At 41.8% G+C, this 25069-nt stretch overlaps 9 protein-coding genes and 1 non-coding gene across 11 annotated transcripts; 5 read left to right on the forward strand and 5 right to left on the reverse strand.

Annotated features, from left to right (window-relative positions):
* Positions 1-4773: 4773 nt before the first annotated feature.
* Positions 4774-7035, reverse strand: BDBG_06322. 2 transcript variants are annotated; one of them, XM_031722559.1, is made up of 7 exons: positions 6824-6911; positions 6598-6763; positions 6483-6514; positions 6245-6368; positions 5651-6155; positions 5284-5577; positions 4790-5189 (listed from the first exon to the last, which is right to left on the reverse strand). In XM_031722559.1, exons 2-7 carry the CDS (start codon positions 6616-6618, stop codon positions 4978-4980), a joined length of 1188 nt encoding a protein of 395 aa, XP_031579354.1. In that variant the 5' UTR covers positions 6619-6763; positions 6824-6911; the 3' UTR covers positions 4790-4977. The 2 variants fall into 2 exon arrangements, with proteins under 2 accessions (XP_031579353.1, XP_031579354.1); XM_031722558.1 differs by having other exon boundaries at positions 4774-5189; positions 6598-7035.
* On the forward strand, positions 6802-8267 carry BDBG_06323 (riboflavin synthase, alpha subunit). The gene is made up of 3 exons (XM_002623429.2): positions 6802-7162; positions 7232-7354; positions 7425-8267. Exons 1-3 carry the CDS (start codon positions 7132-7134, stop codon positions 7982-7984), a joined length of 714 nt encoding a protein of 237 aa, XP_002623475.1. The 5' UTR covers positions 6802-7131; the 3' UTR covers positions 7985-8267.
* BDBG_06324 (ribosome biogenesis protein Ssf2) lies at positions 7504-9849 on the reverse strand. Its single transcript, XM_002623430.2, has 2 exons — positions 9574-9849; positions 7504-9488 (listed from the first exon to the last, which is right to left on the reverse strand). Exons 1-2 carry the CDS (start codon positions 9778-9780, stop codon positions 8367-8369), a joined length of 1329 nt encoding a protein of 442 aa, XP_002623476.1. The 5' UTR covers positions 9781-9849; the 3' UTR covers positions 7504-8366.
* Positions 9850-9860: 11 nt separating this feature from the next.
* Positions 9861-14528, reverse strand: BDBG_06326 (phosphoacetylglucosamine mutase). Its single transcript, XM_002623432.2, has 6 exons — positions 14258-14528; positions 14173-14186; positions 13865-14009; positions 13785-13799; positions 13206-13712; positions 9861-13138 (listed from the first exon to the last, which is right to left on the reverse strand). Exons 1-6 carry the CDS (start codon positions 14348-14350, stop codon positions 12275-12277), a joined length of 1638 nt encoding a protein of 545 aa, XP_002623478.1. The 5' UTR covers positions 14351-14528; the 3' UTR covers positions 9861-12274.
* Positions 10009-11542, forward strand: BDBG_06325 (ATP-dependent rRNA helicase RRP3; the record flags this gene model as incomplete). Its single annotated transcript, XM_031722560.1, has 3 exons — positions 10009-10357; positions 10441-10862; positions 10946-11542. The coding sequence occupies 3 exons, from the start codon at positions 10009-10011 to the stop codon at positions 11540-11542; spliced, it is 1368 nt and encodes a 455-aa protein (XP_031579355.1).
* A 14-nt stretch (positions 14529-14542) lies between the features above and the next one.
* On the reverse strand, positions 14543-16377 carry BDBG_06327 (Mn2+ homeostasis protein). Its single transcript, XM_002623433.2, has 4 exons — positions 15956-16377; positions 15834-15876; positions 14984-15758; positions 14543-14902 (listed from the first exon to the last, which is right to left on the reverse strand). Exons 1-4 carry the CDS (start codon positions 16082-16084, stop codon positions 14848-14850), a joined length of 1002 nt encoding a protein of 333 aa, XP_002623479.1. The 5' UTR covers positions 16085-16377; the 3' UTR covers positions 14543-14847.
* BDBG_17361 lies at positions 16318-16402 on the reverse strand. The gene has a single exon. It is a non-coding gene; the product is annotated as a tRNA-Ala (tRNA).
* Positions 16403-16761: 359 nt separating this feature from the next.
* BDBG_06328 (protein arginine N-methyltransferase 1) lies at positions 16762-18431 on the forward strand (the record flags this gene model as incomplete). Its single annotated transcript, XM_031722561.1, has 7 exons — positions 16762-16882; positions 16947-16960; positions 17034-17053; positions 17158-17267; positions 17406-17737; positions 17834-18292; positions 18388-18431. Exons 1-7 carry the CDS (start codon positions 16773-16775, stop codon positions 18429-18431), a joined length of 1089 nt encoding a protein of 362 aa, XP_031579356.1. The 5' UTR covers positions 16762-16772.
* A 721-nt stretch (positions 18432-19152) lies between these two features.
* BDBG_06329 (peroxisomal dehydratase) lies at positions 19153-20539 on the forward strand (the record flags this gene model as incomplete). The annotated part of the gene is made up of 5 exons (XM_002623435.2): positions 19153-19272; positions 19372-19420; positions 19532-19852; positions 19995-20088; positions 20197-20539. The coding sequence occupies 5 exons, from the start codon at positions 19153-19155 to the stop codon at positions 20537-20539; spliced, it is 927 nt and encodes a 308-aa protein (XP_002623481.1).
* A 1976-nt stretch (positions 20540-22515) lies between these two features.
* Positions 22516-25060, forward strand: BDBG_06330 (trimethyllysine dioxygenase TmlH). The gene is made up of 12 exons (XM_002623436.2): positions 22516-22749; positions 22823-22868; positions 23011-23228; positions 23326-23343; positions 23408-23474; positions 23548-23608; positions 23665-23761; positions 23832-23937; positions 23996-24095; positions 24158-24646; positions 24724-24795; positions 24891-25060. The coding sequence occupies exons 1-12, from the start codon at positions 22634-22636 to the stop codon at positions 24962-24964; spliced, it is 1464 nt and encodes a 487-aa protein (XP_002623482.2). The 5' UTR covers positions 22516-22633; the 3' UTR covers positions 24965-25060.
* Positions 25061-25069: the final 9 nt, after the last annotated feature.

Here is a 25069-nt window from a genome sequence, read left to right on the forward strand (position 1 = left end):
GTTACTATATAACACTGTAGCTGTTTCTATACATCACTGAAAGCTGTTAATATTTTCTTTAAGTCTCTTTATATTTGATAAGTCAGTAATATATTTCAATGCACTCTTTCTTTTATCATTATTATTATTATCATTACTATCATCATTATCACTATTATTATCATCATTATCATTATCATTATCATTATTATTACTATTATTATATCATTTCTAACTATCTCTTCTATCTTTATCTCTCTTTAACACTTACTGAAATCAATTATGTCATTTCTCTTCAAATATTCTGTGATCCTGTGGATTATCAAGGCGCGTGAGTACTATCACAGATTGAAGAAAGAGAAGAAGAAGACATTCAAGCAAGAGAAGACAAATTATAAGATATATTATAATATCTTGAAGAGACTCTGTAAGAGAGTAGAATGATAACAATTTTAAGTAACACTTCTAATAGATTTAGACTGAACTAAGTATAGAAATAATGCAGATAATGTCATCTGTGAGAGATTAAAGAAGAAGATAGTAAAGAGTCTTATATAGTAGCAGTGAGATCAGAAGAAGTTCTGAGAATAATTTAAGATCAAGATAAAGAGAGAAAGAGAGAAGAAGAGTATTACTATAAATAAATAAGTAATAGTAGAAGAAGATTAAGAGAATGTTGAAGTAAGAGATAAAGAAGTTAAAACTGATAAGTGTTTTATTTATTAAGAGATAACAATTTTTGATAATACTTCTATTCTCTAATTGATTAGTAGAAGCTGACAGAGAAGAAGAGAATTGAGACCTTGTTCAGGTCTTGAATGCACTTCATGATTCAGAATATTAAGAAGACAGTTCTGCTCTCTGAGCATGTTAATCTGCTTATCACTGAGATGAAATCTGAGACAGCAGACCAGGAAATGCAGGATTTTGAGACATAGATTGACCTGGCTGAGAGAGAGCAGCAGAAACCCTTCTCTGAGAAGATAGTGAAGAGAGATTTTAAGATAATTATCATTTCAGATGAGAAGAAGAAGAAGAAGAAGAAGAATAAGAAGTGAATTATAAAGAATAATAAGAAGAATGAGAAAGAGTAGAAAGATAATAAGTAGAAAAAGTTTTTTTCTTTTTATATTAGTTAGTTATAAGTTCATAATTATTAATAATTGAAATTAATTTTAAGTTTTTAAAAATTATTGTACAAGTTGTAATCAAGTCAGAAATAATATATATATATATATATATCTATAATGTATAAGTATCAACATTTTTTCAACATTAATATTCATAATTATTAATATATTTTTAATGATATTATTTAATAATGTAATTTAGTAACACTCTCTTTCACAATATTAATATATTTCAAGAAATATGACAGAGATTAATCAAGATTGTTTATTTACTTTTATATATTGATGATATTCAATCTGAGTTAGTACTAAAATTATAACTAAGCTAAGAAATAAGATTATTTTCTCTTATATTAATTCTTCTTATACACATCAGTGATCAGTTATTGAAAATAAATTATTATCTTTTTCAAATTATTATCATGTCTTCTGAATTCACTTCTTTCACTTCTTTTACTTCTATTGAAGATTCACAAACTCTTCAAGAAATCACTGTGAATTACAAAGTCTATGTTATTTACAATTCAACACAGAATACTCTCTTTCAATTATAATAAATAATAACTTCATTCTTCACATCTGATTCCAGGTTATAAAATTTATGAAAAACTTAACACAAACACTGAGATGAACTATGAAATAATTATTAATAGATTATATTATAAATTACTGAAGAGTCATCTCTCTACTACAATCACTGTAACTTCATTCAGAAATATTCATTATAAACTGATCATAACTCTGAAGAAATTTTCAGATATCTGAAGTCATCAGAATGCAGATAATAAAAGAAAAATAATCAGAAGAGATTACTACTGAGCTGGTAAGTTACTCTACTAGATAATGATTTTTAATAATACTAACTTTCTAATTTGAAGAAAATTATATGAAAACAATCATGTATCAGTACTCTGATTTTATAACTCTCATCTAATAACTTTTATGAATAATTACTTTACATGTGTATATCTCTGAATCTTTCTCTTTAATCAATTGAAAACTCTGAATTCTGAACACTTCTTCAAATACTTAATTCAAATCTTCATATTTCACATTGATTCTGTCTTTAATTCAATCTTAAGATACATTACAAAGTTAATATACAATATCTAGAATCAGAGTTGAAGAATCATTGAAGAGTGTCTCTCACAGTGAATGCATGAACTAGTATAAACAATCTTGCATTTATAAGAGTTATATATTATTATATTAATAAGAACTGAACTTATCAAGAGATATTAATTGAATTTGAATCATTGATCAGTAGTCATACTGAGAATTATATAATAGAGATATTAATAACTGTGATTAAAAATGACTATTGAGATATTAGTCTCAGTCTTCTTATAATTACAACTGATAATGCTGTAAATAACTATACTATGATAAAGAGCTTAGAGTAAAAATTGACTTTGTATTTCTGAAATAATAAACAAGATCATATTCTCTATATTACTCATGTGATTCAACTTGTGATATAAACACTGATAAAGAATCTTAACATTGAGATGAAGAATAATGAAATAACTGATTCTTGAGATGAGAATGAGATGAAAGTGATTACTCAAGTAATATTTACATTTACTTTATAAAAGATAATATTTTTTAATAACACTTTTTAATATTACTTTTTAATAATGCTTTTTAATAACACTACTATTAATTTTGAATAGATTGACTAATAATTTAAATATCACAGATTCAAAACATTATTAATGTGATTTATATCTTCTCTAAATAATAATAATGATTTCATGATATTCAATAAATAAATAAATCAGTTGTATCACTGAATATGATACAGAATATTAGAATATGATAAAGTTCAATATATAAGATAACTGTTCAGACTCTTCAATTATATCAGATAATTAATCATTGAGTGCAACACTCTGATCAGAAAAAGATTCAGATATTGAAACTTTCTAATATAAAGTGAACTCAGTTAAAATATATAATTGATTTACTATTTCAGTTTTATAAGATAATAAAGACAGTCTTAATCACTTATACATCAATGCTGTAGTCAGTCTGATAAATATATAATAGTTTATTTACTTATCTTAAGAAGCAGTTGAATCACTTAAAAAGAAATTCAGTCTGAAATAATACTATAGTGCAGACTATTATTACTGTAAGAAATAAACTAATATATTACTACAGTAAAACTGAACAATCTTTTACAGAGTATTATACTATAGTAGCTTTACTAGATCTCTTCTATCAAGTTAATATCTACACTTCTCAAGATTGAACAGAGAAGAAATAAGACTTATATATTAAATTAATCTGAGACTACTACAATGTCAACTATCAGAGATTTGAATAAGTAGATATTCAAGATATAAAGACAGTGAAATATAATTCCCTAGTAAGTAATGATCTTTGATAATACTTTATATTATATAGAACTATAATACTAACTTTGAAACAGAACTTATATATATTAATTATAACTGAAAATCAGGCAAAACTATATACTTATAAAACTGAATTTAACTGCTATCTTCAAGATAATCTGATGAATTTACACATTAAATCAATTCTAGAGTTATAAAAAATTATTAAGAGTATATATTCAACTGTTGCACTGATGATATATGATATTCTGATAATTTCATTAATAGAGATAAGAATGAAGTGAAAGTTCAACTTAAGTTAAGATATTTATCACTATCACTGAAAACAATTATAAGAAGAAATAATTAAGAAACTCATAATTATAAAACATGAAATTATCAGATAGTTTAATATCTCTGATCACAGTATATTAGAGAAGTATAGTTTTCATAAGAAAGTGAAGAATAAACTTGCACAAGAATATATTTAGTTGTTTCATGAGTGTTATCAATAATTGTTACTAAATTCTGATTATATAAGTAATCACTGAATAAACTGAATAAGACTGATTTTAATCTTCAGTCTCAGTCTCATTCTGATTTTGAAAGAATAATCATCTTTCATAGTTTATTCTGAGAAATTACTCTCATTTCACTGTTCTTGAATTAAATCTAGTCATTTTTCATATCATTTCACTCAGAAATGATTCATTTTCAGATTTTTTTAAGGCTTGATTCTGGTGAGACTCATGTCAAGAAATGTATAAGATCAGACTAAATGAGATTAAATGTGAAATTCATGATCTCACCGGCCAGTCTAGTTATAAGTTATTCTTCTCTTTTTTATTTTTCTTAAAATTTAATTTCATCAAAGTTGTAAACATCACAGATATGAAACTTATACTACTTAAATAGCATGTAAAAATAGTTAAATCAGATTTTAATATTTTTAATATTTTTATTTAATAGTTATTTCAAATTTATTGACTTCTGCTTTATTTTTTTATACTTAAATAAATGTTTAATAAATCTGTATATTTATATTTTACTGACTTTTAAAAGAGAGATAGTAAAATCTACATAATAATATTTAAGAATTAAATTCATGAAATCTTAAATATGTTTAACTGTGAAGAAGTAATTTTTTCATCTAGCAGCTTAATTTATTATTTAATCATATTCTTCTAACTCTTATTTCATCTTTTATTAACTAATATCTTCACAGTATTTGAATTTCTTTCATTGATATGTGCTTGAAAATGTTGATAGAAGACATTAAATTCTTATAAAAGAGATAATATTTTAAGTTTTGAATTTTTTTAATAGACAGTTATGACTTGTTGAATACACTCTTCAATATTTTCATCTTTATTCAACATTGTGATAATTATTAATTAAATTAAATTAATGAAGATTAAGAATTTACAAGATTTTTATCATTTCAGTGTTTTTATTGTTTTGGTGTGACACACTCACTAGAGGTGAGTGAGTAAGCAGCGGCACGATTAATATCTATTTTATCTATGTATCTAAGCAACAACTCCATCCTTCTTCAGTTGCGCAATCTCGTTCTCCCCAAGATCCACGAGATCTCGAAGGACCTCGTCGCTATGCTGGCCCAGGGTCGGGGGGGGTGTTCTAACACCAGGCTTGGCATCAGAATACTTGATGGGCGTGTTGACAAGTTTCATAGGTCCGCAGGTTGGATGGTCTACCTCTACAACCATATCTCGGGCCAGCACTGTTTATTCATATCAAGAATTAGCGACCGGATATCATAATAGTTTTCATTTTATTAAGTAAAGGAAAGAAAAGCCGAGGTGCTGAAAACATACCATGTGAATGGTTAAGGGTCCCCTGGATATCATTGATAGCGGAGTATGGCATGCCGCTACCTTCGAGTATCTCAAGCCACTCCTGAGTAGTCCTCTGCCTTGTTCTGTCTTCGATCATCTTATCCAAGACATCTCTATTCTTAACTCGAAGGTTGTTTCTGACAAAACGCTCGTCTGCCTTCCATTCTGGCTGGCCTAGTCTGTCACATAACACACCAAAGAGCTTGTCATTTCCGCCTCCAAGAAGAATATCACCGTCTTTCGTTTTATATGCACGATACGGTACGATAGAAGCTACAAGGGTAAATCTCAGCCTCAGTATGGATGTGTGGTTAACAAAGCGGGGGAAGTATAAAATAGTACTTACGATGAGCAGTTCCCCATCGGCCAGAATCTTTTTCACCGCTGATTAATGCAGAACTTGCCAGATTCGATAACGTGGCGACCTGACAATCACTCAAACACGCATCGATATGTTGGCCTTTCCCAGTTCTCGCTCGGCCCAGCAATGCTGCCATAATAGCATTAGATGTATAAAGTCCCGTGGTTAGATCCGTAACGGCGACACCAACTTTCACTGGAGGTCCGTCGCGAGAACCAGTGATATGCATCAAGCCCATCTCAGCCTCAACCATGACGTCGTATCCTGCCCGTTGGCTATAGGGACCAGTCTGCCCATACCCGGTAATACTTGCGTATATCAACTTCGGGTTAATAGCTTTCACAGTATCGTAGTCCATTTTGTATTTCTTCAGTGATCCGGGGATATAGTTCTCCACCAGAACGTCACACTCTTTTACAAGCTTATGGAGGATTTCGACGCCGGAAGGATGGGCGAAGGATAGTCCGAGAGATTTCTTGTTGCGGTTTACCTATATGCCGGGTGGGTCAGTCGGACCGAACATATTGGTTTCCATTTGTTCAAAACAGTCTGTGGCTATGAGCTTTTTTTTAGCAATACCGATAGATAATATGCGCTCTCTCCCGGTCCCTCTTTGGTGCCGTCCTTATATTTGGCGAAAGGGGGTCCCCAAGCCCTGGTGTCATCGCCGCGGACTGGATGCTCAATCTTGATGATTTCCGCACTACATGTATAGTAATGTGTTAACACGTTACAGCCAATAATGTATTGACAGTCCTGAGAATGTCAAACTGAAATTACTCCGCCAGATTCTTGCTCCGGAGGTGTAGTTACGTACCCTAAATCCCCAAGAATTTGAGTGCAGTATGGCTAGCAAACGAGAGCGTCAGAGAAGCTGTCAGCCCGCCGAAAATCTCCAGATAACTCATAAACAACTGGAAACATCGACTTACGCCCGCAAGAACTCTTGACATATCCAGAACGCGGATTCCGGCAAGTGGGAGGTTTTCGGCATTCTGGGTGGATGCCGTCGCGGTGGTTGCGAAGCTCCGCCATTTAGCCGGGGCAGTAGCCAAGGTATGGCTCCTTGAGGGCAAAGGGTTGGATCTCGTCACAATGCTTCTCAAAGTCAGATACGACTTCATCGTGTAAGTATAGGGAGCGTGCAGATCAACCCACAAGAAAACCTGAGTTGGTAGAAGTTCATGGCGCAAGGTTTCTGCTTTTCTAAACTACTTTGTCCTTTCGGTATAGCGGAGCACCAACATTGCATGCTGCGTAGGGGGGCCCAAGTAAACTCGGTGCCGAACCGAACCGATTGTCCCGTGAAAGGCTAAGCCCAGCAATTGGCAGCGGACTCGGTATTGCCGGTAAAATCAACAACAGCCGAAATAAATAGCAGAGACCTGCCAGGCGATACTACGGCACGCCAAAAATCCAAACGGGGCTTGATTCATTTGTGAAGATATTAATTAAAGCATATTGCCATGTTTACCGGCTTGGTTGAGAAGATCGGCTGTAAGTAAGCTGCTATTTGATGCCACCCCGCTGCGGCCATCTTGCACACCGCTAACACTCCCCCAACAGCGGTCACGTCGCTAGAAGCTCAGGATGAGACAGCTAGGGGAGGCGGGGGGACGTCTCTGACCATTTCCAATTGCGAGGAAATACTTACGGACTGCCATCTGGGCGACAGCATATGCGTCAACGGTATGTTGCACATTTAGTGACCCCGCTTCATAAAAATAGCTACAGTGGAGCCTTCCCTAAAAGTTCACAGGAACATGCCTCACCGTAACCGCCTTCGACAAATCTTCCTTTATGGTCGGCGTCGCTCCTGAAACCTTGCGCCGCACGAATCTGGGCTCTCTCACAAAGGGCTCTGGCGTCAATCTTGAACGTTCTGTCACTGCCTCAACACGCATGGGCGGCCACTTCGTCCAAGGCCATGTCGACACCATCGCAAAAATTCTATCTGTCACTCCAGATGGCAATGCGCTGACCTTCCGCCTTCAGCCACGGGACAAGAGCGTGTTGAGATATATTGTTGAGAAGGGATATGTTACATTGGACGGCGCAAGTTTAACGGTGACCAAAGTGGTGGATGGTGAAGAGGGATGGTTTGAGATTATGTTGATTGCTTATACCCAAGAGAAGATTGTGACAGCTAAGAAGCAGCCGGGGGAGGATGTTAATGTTGAAATTGATATCGTTGGTAAGTACGTTGAGAAGAGCGTTCAATGCTACTTTGAAGGACAGGGAGGTGGGAGCAACTCTGCTATATTGGAGAAGATGGTAGGGAGGCTGGTGGAAGAAAAGCTACGGGCTTCAACATCTTAGGATGGTATGATCTTGACCATACTATGAAAAGTTATATCCACTCGTGTACTTGCGTAAATCTGTCGCATCAGGTAACATTGAAATTTCACCATACCCAGCATTGAACAAATTTGAACAGTGCCTGAATTGAAGTGCAAGACCAGAAGGGAAAATGGATCGAGTTAATACTAAGATATGTCAATCAATCAAGATCATGAAAATTAATCAGAGCAACATTATTTTGTCTATTTCGGGTAAAAAGCCCGCAACTTTATTGAAGACCTCCCTTGGAACTCCTAATATTTCCCCCTATAAGTCCTAAAATGTGAATGCAAAGAAAGAGAGCAAAAAGGCGTATTTAAAATAGGCAGCAGAGGCCCCATAAAGCGAGACACATAGACTTCTAATCATCGGCAGGTGCGTCTTCCATCTCTTCATCAAGATCATCGAAATCCTCGCTATCCCAATCCTCATCGATATCCTCATCCTCCCCCTCAACCCCGCCATCTTTATCTGCATCCTTTGCGCCCTTGCCCCTTTCTTTCCGCTTCCTTTCAACATTTTCCTTTTGTTCTTTTCGTCTCTGTTCCTTCTCTCTGCGTTTCTTCTCCCAGGCCTCATCCAACTGTTTAGTCTCTGCCTCTGTCTTGGTGAGAACATGATGCCATAAGACTTTGCCGCCACACAATCCCTCTTCGACTTTGGTCAGTTTCAATTTCATCCGCGGACCCAATTCCACTAGTTTTACCGCCCTCTTTTCGACGCTTGGATCCGATTGTGTCGATGACTTCCTTTCTCCCGCCTTCATTCGTTGTAATTCACGCTTATTCAGGACTTTTTTGGCTGTGGCCTCCATTACTTCAACTTCAGCGTCGGTGTCGAGCTCAGTTTCACTAGCAGACGTATAACCGGCGGCTGATGGGTCTAGGAGATAATCTGCCACATCATCTAATTTTCCAAGGTTTGGGAGAGCTCCGGCCTTTCGATCCCTACGTCGTTGTTCCTTCGGATCAAGGCGCCGTATCCGTTTCGGTATGCCAGTCCTCTTGGTGGTGATGGCATAATGGCGGAGATTTATGATATACGAGCCGTCCTCTGTTTGCTCTGGGGACAGCTCTCTATTTAACAACATGATGCGACGTATTGAGGATAATGGGGTGGTTTGGGGAGAGATTGGGGGGAAGAGAGACTGGAAAACAGTTGTCGTAAGAGATTCGAGGTGTTTAGGGACAGCCTTCGAGGAGGGATTTTCATCGTCTGTTTTCGAAGACATGAAGTTATTCATTACTAGTAATGGAGGAGTTAAATGGAGCTTGTCCGATCCCTTTGGATGTTTTAACGCCTTGATCACGTCTTTGCACAGCGAATAATTTTCAACTCTGAAGTGAAGGGTAGGTCCTCGGGGAGCAAGGGCAAGGCGAAAGTTTGTATTTCCTGTACTGGACCTTGAGAATAAAAGTAGATGTGTTACCCCCAGAGGCCCTGTCATGACAGTGTAGTCCTTCAGTTTGTTCGATTTCCGTTCCTACCATTGCGGCGAATAGAGCATGTTAGCAGGAATAAAAACCACATATGTATTCATATCTGATAATTTAAAAAACTGCTCTTACCTTCAGTCGACTGGCTGTATCTGGCTCCATCATGGCCCGCACATCTTTCACCAGCTGGCTAACACTCGGTCCGATCTCCCCAGCACCGACCCGAATCACCATACTTCTTGGGGTCTTTTGCATCGACGCAGAGGCACTTCTAGGAGTGACATTGCTTGCATTTGCAGCGCGGAGGTGAGTCCGCTTCTTCATGCGTCTTTTCGCCATGACTAAAACTCGTTCTTTAATGTAATGTGACTAGAGCCCAGTTTGTTTGTGTTTCGAAAGATATTTCTTTTCGAAATTCTGCTAGTCCGGAACAATGATTTTGCGGGATATCAAAAAATATTTTGTGCGGAGAATCAAGAAAACCGGCTTTTTTAATAACCACCAGCGAGGATTGGCTCTAGTTACATATATCCGTATTTATCTAGGGATTATTATTTATTGTCCAAAATGTCGGCTTTGAAGAAGCGGAAGCTGGCTCACGCAGCTCGGCCAGATCCCACTGAGAGCGACCCCGAATCCTCCAGTTCAGCAACCTCGCAACAATCGCAAGCATCAGGAGTCCATGAACAAGATGACAAAATCCCACAGGAACAGCAAGATGAGGCTGTGACGAAGTCTTTCAAAGATCTAGGCATTATTGATTCATTATGTGAAGCATGTGAAACTTTAGGCTACAAATCACCTACTCCCATCCAAGCAGAGTCAATCCCGCTCGCCCTCCAGGGGCGGGATCTTATCGGCCTGGCGGAGACGGGAAGCGGGAAGACGGCCGCATTTGCCTTGCCAATTCTACAAGGTAAATAAAAGAGAACAGCTCAATGAGCTACGCGCGCCCTCACAGTGACAGAACTCTGGCTAATTACCTCCCCCGTACAATAGCTCTAATGGAGAAGCCACAATCCCTATTCGGTCTCATACTGGCACCCACACGAGAACTAGCCTACCAAATATCAGGAGCCTTCGAGGCGCTTGGCTCTCTGATCTCGGTCCGGTGCGCTGTCATAGTTGGCGGAATGGACATGGTTCCTCAAGCAATCGCGCTGGGGAAGAAACCTCACATCGTCGTCGCGACACCAGGCCGTCTCCTTGACCACCTCGAAAACACTAAGGGCTTCTCCCTCCGCAACCTCAAATATCTCGTGATGGACGAAGCCGACAGGCTCCTCGACCTCGACTTCGGCCCTATACTCGACAAAATCCTCAAAGTACTCCCTCGCGAACGCCGCACATACCTCTTCTCCGCAACCATGAGCTCAAAAGTCGAATCCCTCCAGCGCGCCTCCCTCTCCAGTGGGCTCCGCGTCTCCATCTCCAGCAGCAAAATAACAAAACCGTCTCCACCCTGCTCCCAAAGTTACCCTCCTTCATTCCCACAAATATAAAGACTCTACCTCGTCTATCTCTCAACGAATACGCCGGCCAATCCGCCATCGTCTTCACACGGACCGTCAATGAAACCCAACGCCTCGCTATCCTACTCCGCGCTCTCGGCTTCGGCGCCATCCCGCTCCACGGCCAGCTCTCCCAGTCCTCCCGCCTAGGCGCTCTTAGCAAATTCCGCTCGCGCAGTCGCGATATCCTTGTCGCCACGGACGTCGCCGCGCGCGGCCTTGACATCCCCTCCGTCGACGTGGTTCTCAACTTCGACCTACCCCCGGACAGCAAGACGTATATCCATCGCGTAGGCCGGACCGCGCGAGCGGGCAAGAGCGGACATGCCTTTAACATTGTGACGCAGTACGACCTTGAGGTGTGGCTGCGGATTGAAAATGCGCTGGGCAAGAAATTGGAGGAGTATAAAGTTGAGAAAGAGGAGGTGATGGTGCTGAGTGATAGGGTGGGCGAGGCGCAGCGACATGCGATTACGGAGATGAAGGATTTACATGAGAAGAGGGGGTCGAGGGGTGCTACATTGAGGGGAAGAAGGCCGGCGAAGGGCGCCAAGAGAGGAAGGGATGAAATGGATCGCGAGGAAGGGTAGGGAGTGTGAGATTTAGATTTATGGTAATCATTATAATGAAAATGAATATCCTATGTGATGCCTATACAGTCTCTATTCCTTGTTATTGCTAGGTCATTGTGTAGCTTTCCTTGTGTTCGATATCTTTTTGGTGGAGTAATGCTTAAAATTTCGATTCGCAGGTGACCTAGACGAAAAATCAACCTTGACTGGCCACAGGCGCAGTATGGCTCGGTAAAATTGATGCCTGAGACTCCGTCTGGTTTATTCCATCTTCAATTTTCGTTCTCAATTTTTGTCTTGAATCCTTTGTCAAATGTTTTATCTCCCGTAAGTAAATAGCTCGACAACAGTATGGGGGAAAAAATGTCTGAATAGGAGACATGGATTCATCGAATCCAGAGCGTTTGAATTAAACCTAATTAAAATAATCAATTCGTCAGGGGTAGCTGTAGATTAGGAGTCTGATTTTAAGATACAGAAGAAAAAAGAAAAGAAACGAAAAGAACAGTCGCCATAAATATTCAATCCAGGCCCCAAGACATCCAAGAATGTGCTGGGTAATTTTTCCAGCATTTCTCTCGATTTCCTCATGTCGACTCTAATTGGCAGTAACACACATTCGAAGTACGGAACAAAGTGTGGTATCGCTCAACTGTCTATGTGTAAGGTTAGATGCGATTTTGGCTTTTGCGAAGGTTTTTGTCTCCTTTACAAATAGTCTTTTTAATCCCTCTTTTTCTATTGTGGGGTTTAGACTATCTTCCCAGCATCTTGCACAGAGCTTGCGACCCGGGTAGCCAGATCGTCAGCCTCAGACCGAGTCGCAGCTTCAGCATACACTCGAACTGCATCCTCGGTTCCACTAGCACGGGCAAAACTCCGACCCCTGTTATATCGTGATTGGAGAGCGTCGATCCGCGCTTGCAGGCCAGCTGGCGATTCAAGCTTCCGCTCCGCATCGACGGTTTTGAATATTGACCGATTAGCCACCTCAATGCGAACGAGGCGTGATGGGAGGTCAGTGTATGTTGATATCCATTCCTTAAGGCCCCAACTTTTGTGGGCAAGGATCACTTCGACAAGGAGTAAGTCCGCTAACGCATCGCCGACTGCTTGGTTTATCAAGTCGGTTAGACCAATAAGGCTTTCCAGAGCGTACTGTTGTGCCGGGGACTGGGGTTCAGCGGATCTGATGGTCTTGAGCGCATGTTCTGAGAAAGTTACGGTTCCGTGTCCGTTGGCTTCAAAGTAGACTCCCACGTCAAACCTCAACGCGGCATGGTGGAGATGCTTTACGCCGGTTGGGGTGCAAATGACTGGTAGTTTGAGGACTTTCTCTATATAGTCTGTACTCGAGCCGTTTGCATAGGCCGTTTGAACAACGCCAATCTTGAGTTTATGTCCTATTCCGGCACTCTTTGTTAAGTCTCCAATAAAGGAAGCTGCGAGTGTTGCGATTCGGTCACCGTCAAGGAGTTTGAAAACATTGCCAGTGTCAAGATAATAGTAAACTAGTCGATCTGCGTCACCATCAAATGAAGCGCAGCGGTCATGGATTGATGCTTTAGAAGATGGTGGGGCACGTTGTTTTGTTTTCACATAATCTGCGCCGCACTGCATGAATTCTCATCGTCAGCCAAAAGTACAAACGAAAAGGCGGGATTTGGGATGTATATTTTACCTCATGATTCAGGCTATCAGGATTGATCACATTGTCGTTAACAATATTGATATCCACCCCGCCTTGCTGACCATTGGGCAAATACTTCATCAGCTCTCTAAGTTTAGGGCCTCCAACGCCATTAGCGCAGTCAACAGTCACTGGCCCGTTAATGGTTCGTCCCTTCATCACTTTTTTGAATGCCCCGCTGAGTTTCTGGTAATATCCCTGCTCGGTAGGTTCGCCATATTCATAGGGCGTCCCCAAGGTATTCTTGCAGCGGACAATATAATGAAGCTGGGGAGTGGTCAGATATTTGAAATCTTCAAACTCGACTTCGGATGCTCTAAGAGCAGCAGACATCACCCCCACGAGGCGGGAGCCTGAAGCACGAGTATCCCGGGCGAAGACCACGCGAGCAGGGTTCTCCATCTTAATTTCAATCTCGCTGATAAGGCTGTTGTACACGTCTCCCAAAGTCTCGAGGGGTGAATTTGCCAATCGGGTTGCGTATTTTTCCCAATCAGCCTAAAAAGCAGTGGATAAATAATGAATAAGCCGACAGCTCTACAAGGAAACGTAATTGGGTACAACACCTACCTCCAGCATCTCGCCCTGAAAACATGAATTTGTCAGTATTTCTGGACCGCCTTTAAAACATGAGATGAACGACGACGTACCATTGGATCTACAAGTTTGATGCCATTGTCCTCCGCGGGGTTGTGACTAGCGGTGATCATAACGCCAATATATTGGCCATTCAATTTTCTTGAGCGAAGTCCAGCTAAAAGCCCGACGGCGAAAACAACGGTGTTGAGGATATCCCTGAATCGTCACAGTAATGTGAGAAGCGTTCTAACTTGCCCATCTGCGCTGCGGAGAGATAGAAAATACGAAAGGAAGTTTAAAAATTTAAAATTAGGGAGAGTCAAAAGTGAGTCGAAAGTGACTCGAAAGTGAACAATTATAGACCATCGGGGGCTCTTACGCTTTCATCCGGAACTATAAGGGGAATTTCCAGTCAGAATACCATCTCCATAGAAGCTGCTGCAAGGCTGAAACCGGCAACTTACCCCAGCTGTGCCATACTCGAACACCTTGCCGTCAGGCTTGGTGTACGCAGCAGCAGCATCGACAATTGCTTGTTTGACCATTGAAGACGCCATGGTGACTGAAGGATAAAGAGTGATATGCTAGGCCACCGTAGCTGGCGGCTGGTGGGTGGGAACGAGGGGCTTTATAGGGCCAGCAAGGGAGGGGAGGAGGGATGCGGGCATGACTTAGTGAGAGTTACTAGTGGGCTCGTGAGTCGTTGGGTTGGTGCGATACGGCTGCTGAGGAACGCTTGGGCTGCCAAGACCGATGTCAGATGTTGCGTTGGCGCCAAGGACGCAGTTTGCTTTGTTTGGCTGTGCGCCAGGATGTGAGACCTTAGGAGATAAAACTGTGCAGCAACCTTGGGAGCCTTCTTGAGGGGTAAGTATAAAAGTAAAAGGTCGAAATCCAGTCCAATTGAACTTCCAAAAGAATGATATATCTAATGTAATAACTAGAGTCCGCTGAAAATATATTCATATATCCCCCAATATAAAAATCTATATGCCTCCAGTAATATTTCCTAACCCAAATAGAGCTTACATCAGAAGTTGAATATGGATATAATTCAAGCTTTAACCCGCTCTCCAGCAATGTCATCCTGAGCATCCCTGACAAGGAACCTAGGTTTTAAAATAATCAACTGATTAGGGAACGCAATACAAACTTGCCAAGTACTAAAAAGAGGATGTTGACAAACTTACGAATACCACCAAGCAGTAGGCACTACAGTCCCTAAATGCCACAGACTATGCGCGTCGATAAGTCCATACAAAGGCGGAAAGTCCAACAGCTCCAGACTCATAGCTACGATAATCCACGCAACTATCATACCTGGCCATGCCGTCCACGATTTCATGTATTTCCGGTATCGCGAGATACTAAACCACGTCCACAGGAAATTCTGCACAATCCCCACTGCCACATTTGCCGCCATGTTATACGTATAATTCCACGACCAGAAGCTCAGGTAGGAGACATGCGCAATGTACAATCCCGTACAGATGAGCGTCCAGTACCGGAGCAGCGTCGGCTTGTAACGGGGACGTGTCTGGTCGAGGCGGAGTATTCGAACAACAGACAGATATAACCCATACATCACACTTGCACCCGCACCGTAGTAATCGAGCTTTTCAGTCAGGGGCAGATCACGGGTATGGAAAACCATGCTGAATACCCAGCTGGCCAAGCCGAAGTATCCAAAGGCGAGGTAGAACCTGCGCAACGGATACGATGGTGGTATCGACTCTCGAACCCGCGACATACCATGGTGATGGGCGAGGAGATTCATGAAGGAGAAGATAACGGAGAAAGCTTCCTGCATGCCTAGTGTTCGGTAGAAGGGCCATTTTCCGTGGAATTGGACAACGGGGTCCAGCATCGGAGGGTCGCGGTTAACGCGTCGGTCCGTAATGATGTGTTGACATGTGTAGTCACATTCCGCTGGACAGTCCCAGAGTAAGAGGCGGAGGTGGAGGGCTTGAAAACACCAAAGTCAGGGTTGGCACAGAGAATGAAGATTGTTAAGGTGCGCGAAAAGGAGCCTATTCTTACGTATAGATGTCTTTCCACTACCGCAATTTTCAGTCTTGCATATCTACTTCGCGCATCAACCGTCAATTGTTTATGGTCCAATTCCCGTTTCAGGTGTGTCTCCTGGATGGAAAACGGCTTACCATTACGCATTCCTTGAAATCTGGGAGCATATCCCCCAAAGACGCGGTAGACCGGCTAATTAAAAATGCCAAAATTGTAAATACAAGGAATCGCCAGTACAATGGCCTCCCACTCATCGTGGAAGCCATGTTTGTTACACGTACTGCCTGTGTCGCGGGTGGGTAATGAGGCAAGCTCCATAGGCGGCCAGTTGGGGCAGATTGGCGGGCGATGTCCCTGGAGCCAAATGTGTCAGCCGGAAGGGAAGACAGGCACGACGAGCTGCATTAAATTAAGACCATAAAATACTATTCAAACTCACCAGCTTTTGAGAATCCGAAGGGAAGAAAATAAAAAGATAAGAAAAAAAAGTTTCGTGGTATGGACAATGTGATAATCGAAATCACGACCTTTCGCATGCGGGTCTAAGTGCAAAGCGAACGCTCTACCAACTGAGCTAATTGCCCAGCAGATGGGAATGACCACCAGTCATTTTGACCATAAAGAGCTTTGTACATGTACCCAGGGCATAGGGCTATCCGGATCTAACCCTAAACCTAATCCCTGTCCTCTCTGACGAATCAGACCCGTTTGCCAAGCCTCATTCATCACGCTAGTCTGTTCTAGTCTAGAGATCGCAGTGAGCCTCTTCTGAAAATCCAAAAACCTTGGCAGTCTCCCGTATTTATTCCTTGGGCATCTAGCGAGTTTTCTTGCCTCGACTTCTATCAGGCTCCCTCTGCCTGACTTCCTTATACTTCGCCTCCTTAAGCTTCTTTTTTTTTACCTTTGGAGCATTTTTTTTCTTTTAAACTACCCTCTATCCTACAGTATATCATGAACGGAGCTTCGAATCAAATGGACATCACATCCTCAACCCCTCAGCCATCGTCCAGCGCGGACAGAATGGCTGGCATGGACCACGCAGAGGTTCGCTATTTTACGAGGTATATATATTCCTAGTCCTGAATTCATTTCTCACGAGCGTTAATCTAATCTATTCTATGCTAGTTACGACCACCATGGTAAATTGACCTAACTGTCTGCATCACCCCTCTTCTCGAATGCACAGCTGACAAAACAAAACCAACGGGATAGGTATTCACGAGGAGATGCTTGTAAGTGATATTATGCTCCAATAAATAAATATGTGTGCTGCTATTGGTTTTTTAAAGACAACGAAATGGGAACAGATACTAATCTTGTATTTCCTTATATATAGAAAGACGAGGTTCGCACACGATCATACAGAGATGCCATTTACCAAAACCGTCATCTTTTTAAAGATAAGGTAGTGCTTGATGTCGGATGCGGAACCGGGATTCTCAGCATGTATGTTGTTTAAAAAAAAAAAAAGAAAAGAAAAGAAAAGAAAAGAAAGGAAAAGAAAAGAAAAAAGAAAAAAGAAAAAAAACCGTCCAACGCAATACCGTTCAGAAAATGAATTCTAATACGTCCTCTTTCCCCTAGGTTTGCCGTTCGTGCAGGAGCCAAACACGTTATCGGCGTGGACATGTCTTCCATCATTGAAAAGGCCCGCCAGATCGTGGCAGTAAATGGCATGGCAGACAAGATTACCCTTCTTCAGGGCAAGATGGAAGAAGTGCAACTTCCCTACCCAAAAGTTGATATCATTATATCCGAATGGATGGGATATTTCCTTCTGTACGAGTCCATGCTTGACACCGTTCTCTATGCTCGTGACAACTATCTTGTCCCCGATGGCAAGATTTTCCCGGACAAAGCTACTGTCTACCTCGCCGGAATTGAGGATGGCGAATACAAGGACGATAAAATCGGATGTACGTTTTCCCCTCAAAAGCCCTGCACTGAGTCCCTAGTTCCTACCCCCCTCCCCTTTCATGCACATCACAGGTCAATTGCTAATTTTCTTGTAGTTTGGGACAATGTCTGGGGATTCAATTACTCACCTATGAAAGATGTGGCGCTGACTGAGCCTCTTGTGGACACTGTCGAGCTAAAGGCTCTTGTCACCGATCCCTGCCCGGTCCTCACCATTGATCTATACACAGTCACCACAGCCGATCTTGCATTCACTGTTCCCTTCAGACTCACCGCAAAACGCAACGATTTCATCCACGCCATCATTGCCTGGTTCGATATCGATTTCACCGCTTGCCACAAAAAGATTCGCTTCTCCACCGGACCTCATGCGAAGTACACCCACTGGAAGCAAACCGTGTTCTACATTCGCGAAGTCCTCACCATTGAGGAAAATGAAACAGTTGCAGGATTCCTAGAGAATAAACCTAACGAGAAAAACAAGCGGGATCTCGATATTAAGATCTCGTACACTTTTGAGACGGAGGATGAGACACGTGCTGCCCAGGGCAGCTGTGAGTATAAAATGTATCGCATCCCACATTTCTCTTTCGCCCCCATCTATCAAACAGAAATTATGAGCCAATCAGGATACTAATTCTGGTCTCAGGTGTTAAACATACGACGTACTTACCACGAAGACTCACAACCTAAGTTTCTGCCATTCTAAGAATTTATGCTCTGCATATCATCTTGCGTTGTTTTCTTTTTTTTCGTTTAATTTTTCTGAAACTTTTCCCGCTTTTCCTCTTCCTCTTTCCTTGCTCTATTATCCGCTCAGCCCTGAATATGGAATGGATTGCAGCAGACAGCGTAACGCCACGTTGCATGCGTGTCTCTATGATCTGGCGAGATTGCCAAGAGAGGTAAACTTTTATAAGAAACAGGAAAGATAGAAAGAACCAGAGAAAAAGGGCTGCAGGCGTTTTGGGGGAAATGGCATAATGTGGCGTCCGATTATATGGAACAAATGATATATATAGGATACGATTTCTAAAGCTCCTCGATTTGTTAGAGATACCCCGAGTTGATGCTTAATCTCACTACTTCATTCAGCAACTTTGGTCTTGTAGATGTCCCTGTCGGGAATCTTCTTCCTTTTTACTTTGTCATTTTTTGATGGTTCGTGAGGCAGTAAAAGTAACCGATGTCGAGACGCACCTCTCCACAACCTCGGCATAATTTCTAAGCCACGGCTTGCCGAAGAGCTCAACATTACCTATTTAATAAAAGGCCTGAATAGAGACCTCGTAGATTCTCTTCCTTTTGGTTGTAATACTATTATTATAAATCGCAAATCCACCGCCTATTATTGATTATTAGTCGCCCACTTTTCATATTATTACGAGCAAATATTCATATCCTAAACATCATAATGAGCGGACCCGGAGCAGGCCATAAGTTCCCGAGCCAGGATGTGAGCTGGACGAAGAGAGATGTCCTGCTCTTCGCAAATAGTATTGGAGCGACAGCGGACGAACTTCATTTCCTCTACGTATGTTTGTGTCTATCCATATAATTCTTGTCGGAAGAAAGAAACAAGAGATGAAGAGGGTTTGCCCTGGTTTGTTACTAACATCTCTCTTTCCAATAGGAGCTACATCCAAACTTTACCGTGTTCCCAACATACCCTATTATCCTCCGTATGTCTCAATGCCACCCAAAAAAAAAAAAGAAAAGAAAAGAAAAAAAGCGGCAAGGGCGCTCCCAGCGGACTTTGAAAAATGAATAACTAATATAATAATTAACTACAGCTTTCAAACTCACAAACCAAGAGGTAACCGACTTCTACGCCCAAAAAACCGGCAATGTCATCCCCGGCGTGCCCACCTTCGACACCCGCCGCGTCGTCGACGGACAGCGCAAAATGACTTTCCTCAAGCCCCTACCTGTCTCCAGCGAGGGGCGCAAGTTTGAACTGCGAAGCTCGGTTGTTGGTGTCTATGATAAGGGCAAGGCAGGCTCCGTTGTCGAGACGGAGCAGCAAATTGTCGATAAAGAGACCGGGGAGATCTATACCAAGGCTGTTGGGAGTGGGTTTTTCGTTGGACAGGGGAATTGGGGTGGGCCAAAAGGTGAATAAATTAAATCCCCCGCCTCTTTGACTTTGGTAACGCGCCGGAGGCCGGAGGGATGTTAAAAGGGACTTGAGGTTGCATGAATATGTACAACTCGTGAGCTGATGGCTAATAATTCGTGTCTTTGGCACTGGTACAGGTCCGTCTACGGTGAACTATCCCCCTCCACAGGGAAAGAAGCCAGATGTCGTCTATGAATATCAGACAGATGACAATACAGCGTTGCTCTACCGGTAAGCTACGTCCAATAATTACCTCTTGATATTTCTCTCCTGGGAAGGAGATCGCCTGTATCGTGACAATTCCTAACTCTGCGATTTTTATTTTTTTTAAATGCATAGACTGAATGGAGACTATAACCCTTTGCACGCCACACCGGAGCCGGGACAGAAAATGGGTTTCGGCGGTGTCATTATCCACGGCCTTTTCAGCTGGAACATGGCAGCGCACGCTATCCTGAAGACATTGGGCGGTAGCGACCCTAAGAATCTCAAAGAGTTCCAGGCCCGATTTGCGTCCCCAGTGATCCCCGGTGTTAAGCTGATCACTGAGATTTGGAGGACCGGGAAGCTTGAAGGTGGATTTGAAGAAGTTGTGTTTGTGGTCAAGAATGATAAGGGCAAGGTTGTATTGAGCAATGGCCGGGCGCTGGTCAATGTTGTTGGTGGGAAGAGTAAGCTATGAGGTTTAGCATGTGACTCAAAGGCCGGCTGTTTGTCAGATATATCAGGAAACTCCCTGCTGTCCCTATGTATTATTTTGATTAAGCTATTGGTTGGGTGTCTATCCATGATTCAGCCAGACGGGCAACGATTTATCTCAGCAATTGGTTGCTATCTAGTGTGGGCTATATGCTTGGCGCGGGGCGCTAGTCCGTACTAGGAAGCCTAGGGCTCCCACACCCCCTCGGACTAGCTACCGTACTGGCTTATATCCTTCTATCCTTCTCAAATCATTCAAATCCGCAATAAAAATTAATTCCAAAAAGCAGCACCTAGTTTCCTTATCAGGACTAGGCCTGATACATGAATATACCGCAAAGTCATGCTCAAATCCATAAAATCCCTTGTATCCCTTGTATCATTATTTCCATCGTATCATTTGTCATATCCGTTGTATCCCTCATTATTCATATCCATCGTGTCAATCGTATTCATCCGTCATATCATATCTATCATGTCATTCATATCCTTTCATATCTGTTGTATCCGTCATATCAATTCAGCTAGGTGTAATGACAGTTGTGTTGACAGAGAATGAGAGTTTCCACCCAACTTTTGGATGAGTATTTCCATCAATCTATCCTGTTTCTTCATGTATGCCATCATTCTCATCATCAATTCATTCATTTGACCTAGTTGACCCCTAGGCCCAGGGGTAGGCGTTTCTTGCCCATATTCGCTCTCGTTCTCATTGTTGTTCATATTGCTTGTGTTCTTGGAGTCGTACCCCCCCTTGAATCAGTTGTTTTCAATCTTTTCCCCCGCGATCAAAGCTCCCTTGGCTCCTCGTCAGGATTCCTTTTTGAATCTTTTGTTTTCCCCGCGATCAAAGCTCCCTTGGCCTCTCATCAGGATCCAGCAGTGATATAGGAGATGCCACTCCTTTTCCCGTGATCAGGGCTTCCTTTGCCCTTCGTCGGGACCCCTTGTTGAATCTTTTGTTTTCCCCGCGATCAAAGCTCCCTTGGCCTCTCATCAGGATCCAGCAGTGATATAGGAGATGCCACTCCTTTTCCCGTGATCAGGGCTTCCTTTGCCCTTCGTCGGGACCCCTTGTTGAATCTTTTCGTTTTCCCCGCGATCGAAGCTCCCTTGGCCTCTCATCAGGACCCTTCTGCAGTTCAGCGATGCAGCTCAGGAGATGTTTTATACCTCAGATAAATGAAAAAGTAGTAGTAGTGGAAGGTTATTAAAAACAAAACAAGCAATCCGGGCCATAACCTGTTGGACGTCTGAGTGGTTGTATTGGTTGCTATCTAGTGTGGGCTATATGCTTGGTGCGGGGCGCTAGTCTGTACTAGGAAGCCTAGGGCTCCCACAGTTTTAACATTTAATAATTAGTCACTCTCACAGCTAAACCCAAATAGATCAAAAATACAAATCTGCTGTAAGTTACAGTGTCTGAGAAAGAACAGTTTCAGTTTGTTAGCAACACAGGAATGATTTGCTCTATATCTCAATCATGAGTGAGAATAGTAACTTAACTTTATCTATTTATTATTTCTATATTATCTTGAGATCTAGAGAAATCATATTTTTTCCTTTCCTCTATTTCTTATATATGAAGTATCATTTCAAAGTAGATTTACACTTATAACAAGAGAATGAAATATAATTATTTTTAACAGTAACTTAAACATTTATATTAAATATCATGTTTTTTAAAATATTAAATATATATTTCTATTCTTCTTCTCTATAGCTAATAGCTATAATCTAAAATAGTTTACAAATTTTAAAAATGTATAATGAATGAGAAATTGAATTTTAATTTTTTCACAGATGTCACTCTGAGCACATGACTTAGTGAATGTTTCTGTGCAGTACAGTACAATACATGTGTACTACGTGTATGTATGTATTGTACCTGAAGTATCCATCAATTGTATAAAACAAATATTTCAGCTTCAATGCCCCTAATATTGTTCTGAAAGTTTTCCCCGCCATGTGGAGTTGACAGCACAAAGAGAACTAAATACTTCCAGCCTCGGCAAAAACGAAAACCAATGTGTCCCAAAGCAAACCACCATCTGCTGTTACCACTCTTCAACAAATAATGAGTGAGATACACCATCTATTACATACGGAAGCAATCATTGGTAACACGATATCAGCCATGAAATCTTCACCTTTCGCATCTGTCAAAAGAGCCGCTCAGGTTGTACGCGAAAGGTGGGATCTATTTTTAGCCTCTTCCCTGCAGTAGATGCTAATGAAGTGAAAGCTAACAATAATGGAAATCAAGGGCTCCGGGCAGTAGCTTTGTATATCAAGCAGGGAGACTACAACCAGTAAGTGCACATGAATGCGTTTCCTACATGTTTGTATCCGTCCGATACGCCCTGGATAGGCTGCCGTACCTGGCCAATAAAGGGTCTGGAATGCAGAAAGCACCGCCAACCTATAAATTTTCCTGCTGACGCTCCTTTTAAGGAACTAGCACCATGGTCTGCCAGTAAGGCTCGACCCTATTCTCTTCACTTTTCTGGTCGAGTTGGTTCTCGCAAAGAGCCTGCTGCGCTGTTTTCGTCCTTGGCCGTCAACCATCACCCGGCAGCGCTCGCCGGAACTGAGAAAAGTTCCAGCACTGTGAACGAGCAGGGATATGTTCCTGTCTCTGTTGACCTTCCTGGAGGAGTTACGGGCAAGTGGTAAGCCGATCAGATCATTTGCTATCGTTTCATTCAACCGGCATACTCCACTTCGTTAAAATCGTTATATTGATGGTTGTGGACGGTATTTATCTAGGCCGAGTCTATGGTTGAGGTTTGTGCCCTATACTGTAACATCAGGGGTGTGCATGTAATACTATATACTCACCAACACACAGAGACAACTGCCAGTGCAAGAAATGCATTCACCCTGACACGAGACAGCGGCTTGTGGACACATTTTCGGTAACGGCACCTAACCTCTAGTTAAGAACGTTTGTATTTTGTTCTGCAACAGCCTAACCGTATGGACCATTAGATACCCGCGGATATTCAACCATCATCGGTGAGAAAGTTGGACAATCATTTGGAGATTGAATGTAAGGCAATGATATTCATTTCCTACATGCTTCTCCCATGCTTACCTCCCTTCTAGGGGCAAATGATGGCCATACTAGCACGTATAGCTATAACTGGTTATCAAAACACCATCTTAGCCAGGGTAGCTCTGAACTAGCCGCTGTTAAGTTCGGGTATTGGGAAGCCCATCTACCATTTTGTTTTTGTTTCTTGGTGAAACCTCAATAATAACACATTTGCCAGGTCTGAGAGACAATTCGTTTCCAATGACCCAAATACCTATCCAACTGTCTTGTATGACGAGGTGATGTCCTCAGAAGCTGGCGTTCGAAAATGGACAGATCAAATTGTTTGCCTACCTTATCTCGCCCACGAATGGTTTTTATACTAACGCTCTACCCTAAAAGTATCGATGGGGGTTTTCCTTTGTCAAGGAATCCCCGGCAACCCCTGAAGCTACGGAGCAGCTCCTGAAGCGGATAGCATTCATCAGGCCTACGCATTATGGTATGTTCTACGACCCAGCAACTCCCACGCGTAAAAAGTGAAACTAAAAACAACCATGGCAGGCGGATTTTGGGACTTCACGTCCGATCTTTCTCTGAAAGATATGGCCTACACAACCGAAGGTCTTGGTGGCCATACGGATACCACCTATTTTACGGATCCGGCAGGCCTCCAGATGTTCCACATGCTCTCACATACCAACGGTTCTGGTGGTGAATCACTGCTCGTTGATGGTTTTGAGGCTGCTAAGACACTCTACAAGGAGGATCCAGAGGCATATGGGGTACTAAAGGAATTTGGCGTCAGCGGCCATGCCAGTGGCAACGAACATGTCTGCATCCAACCGGCGCGCCCGTTCCCCGTCCTTAACCATCACCCGGTTACGCGAGAATTGTATCAGGTGCGATGGAATAATGAGGACAGGAGGCCCATTGTTAACGGGTCTCCAGAGGAAGTCAACAAATGGTACGCCGCAGCACGGAAATGGAATGAAATTATTACGCGGAAAGATATGGAACGTTGGTTCCAGCTGGATCCTGGCTCCCCAATGAGTAAGTCTTCTATAGCTATATCATGTGTTCAATATTACATCTTTCCACTCATAGATAATTCGCTAACCGGTACCCAGTATTCGACAACTGGAGAATGCTCCATGGACGAGCTCCTTTTTCGGGAAAGCGGAGGATATGCGGTGGCTACAGTGAGTCCTTCTTTTGTCTCCTGATTTAGTTTATGGCCTTTCCTTCGCTAGCGGAATGCTTGACCGATTGACACTCTACTAATACATTTTAATAGTTAATCATGACGATTTCATGTCACGATATTGGTTGCTTAGGGATGGGCGAGAAAAAGTATTGAATAGGATATAGTTCGTGGGTTATGATCAATACGGAATTACATATATAGGATCTTTCTTAAATAGAGTCTTCCTAGAAACAAATACCAAAGATATTGAAATACGTTAATAAATTACT

Source organism: Blastomyces gilchristii (assembly GCF_000003855.2).
Source record: "Blastomyces gilchristii SLH14081 genomic scaffold supercont1.13, whole genome shotgun sequence".
Lineage (NCBI taxonomy): Eukaryota > Fungi > Ascomycota > Eurotiomycetes > Onygenales > Ajellomycetaceae > Blastomyces > Blastomyces gilchristii.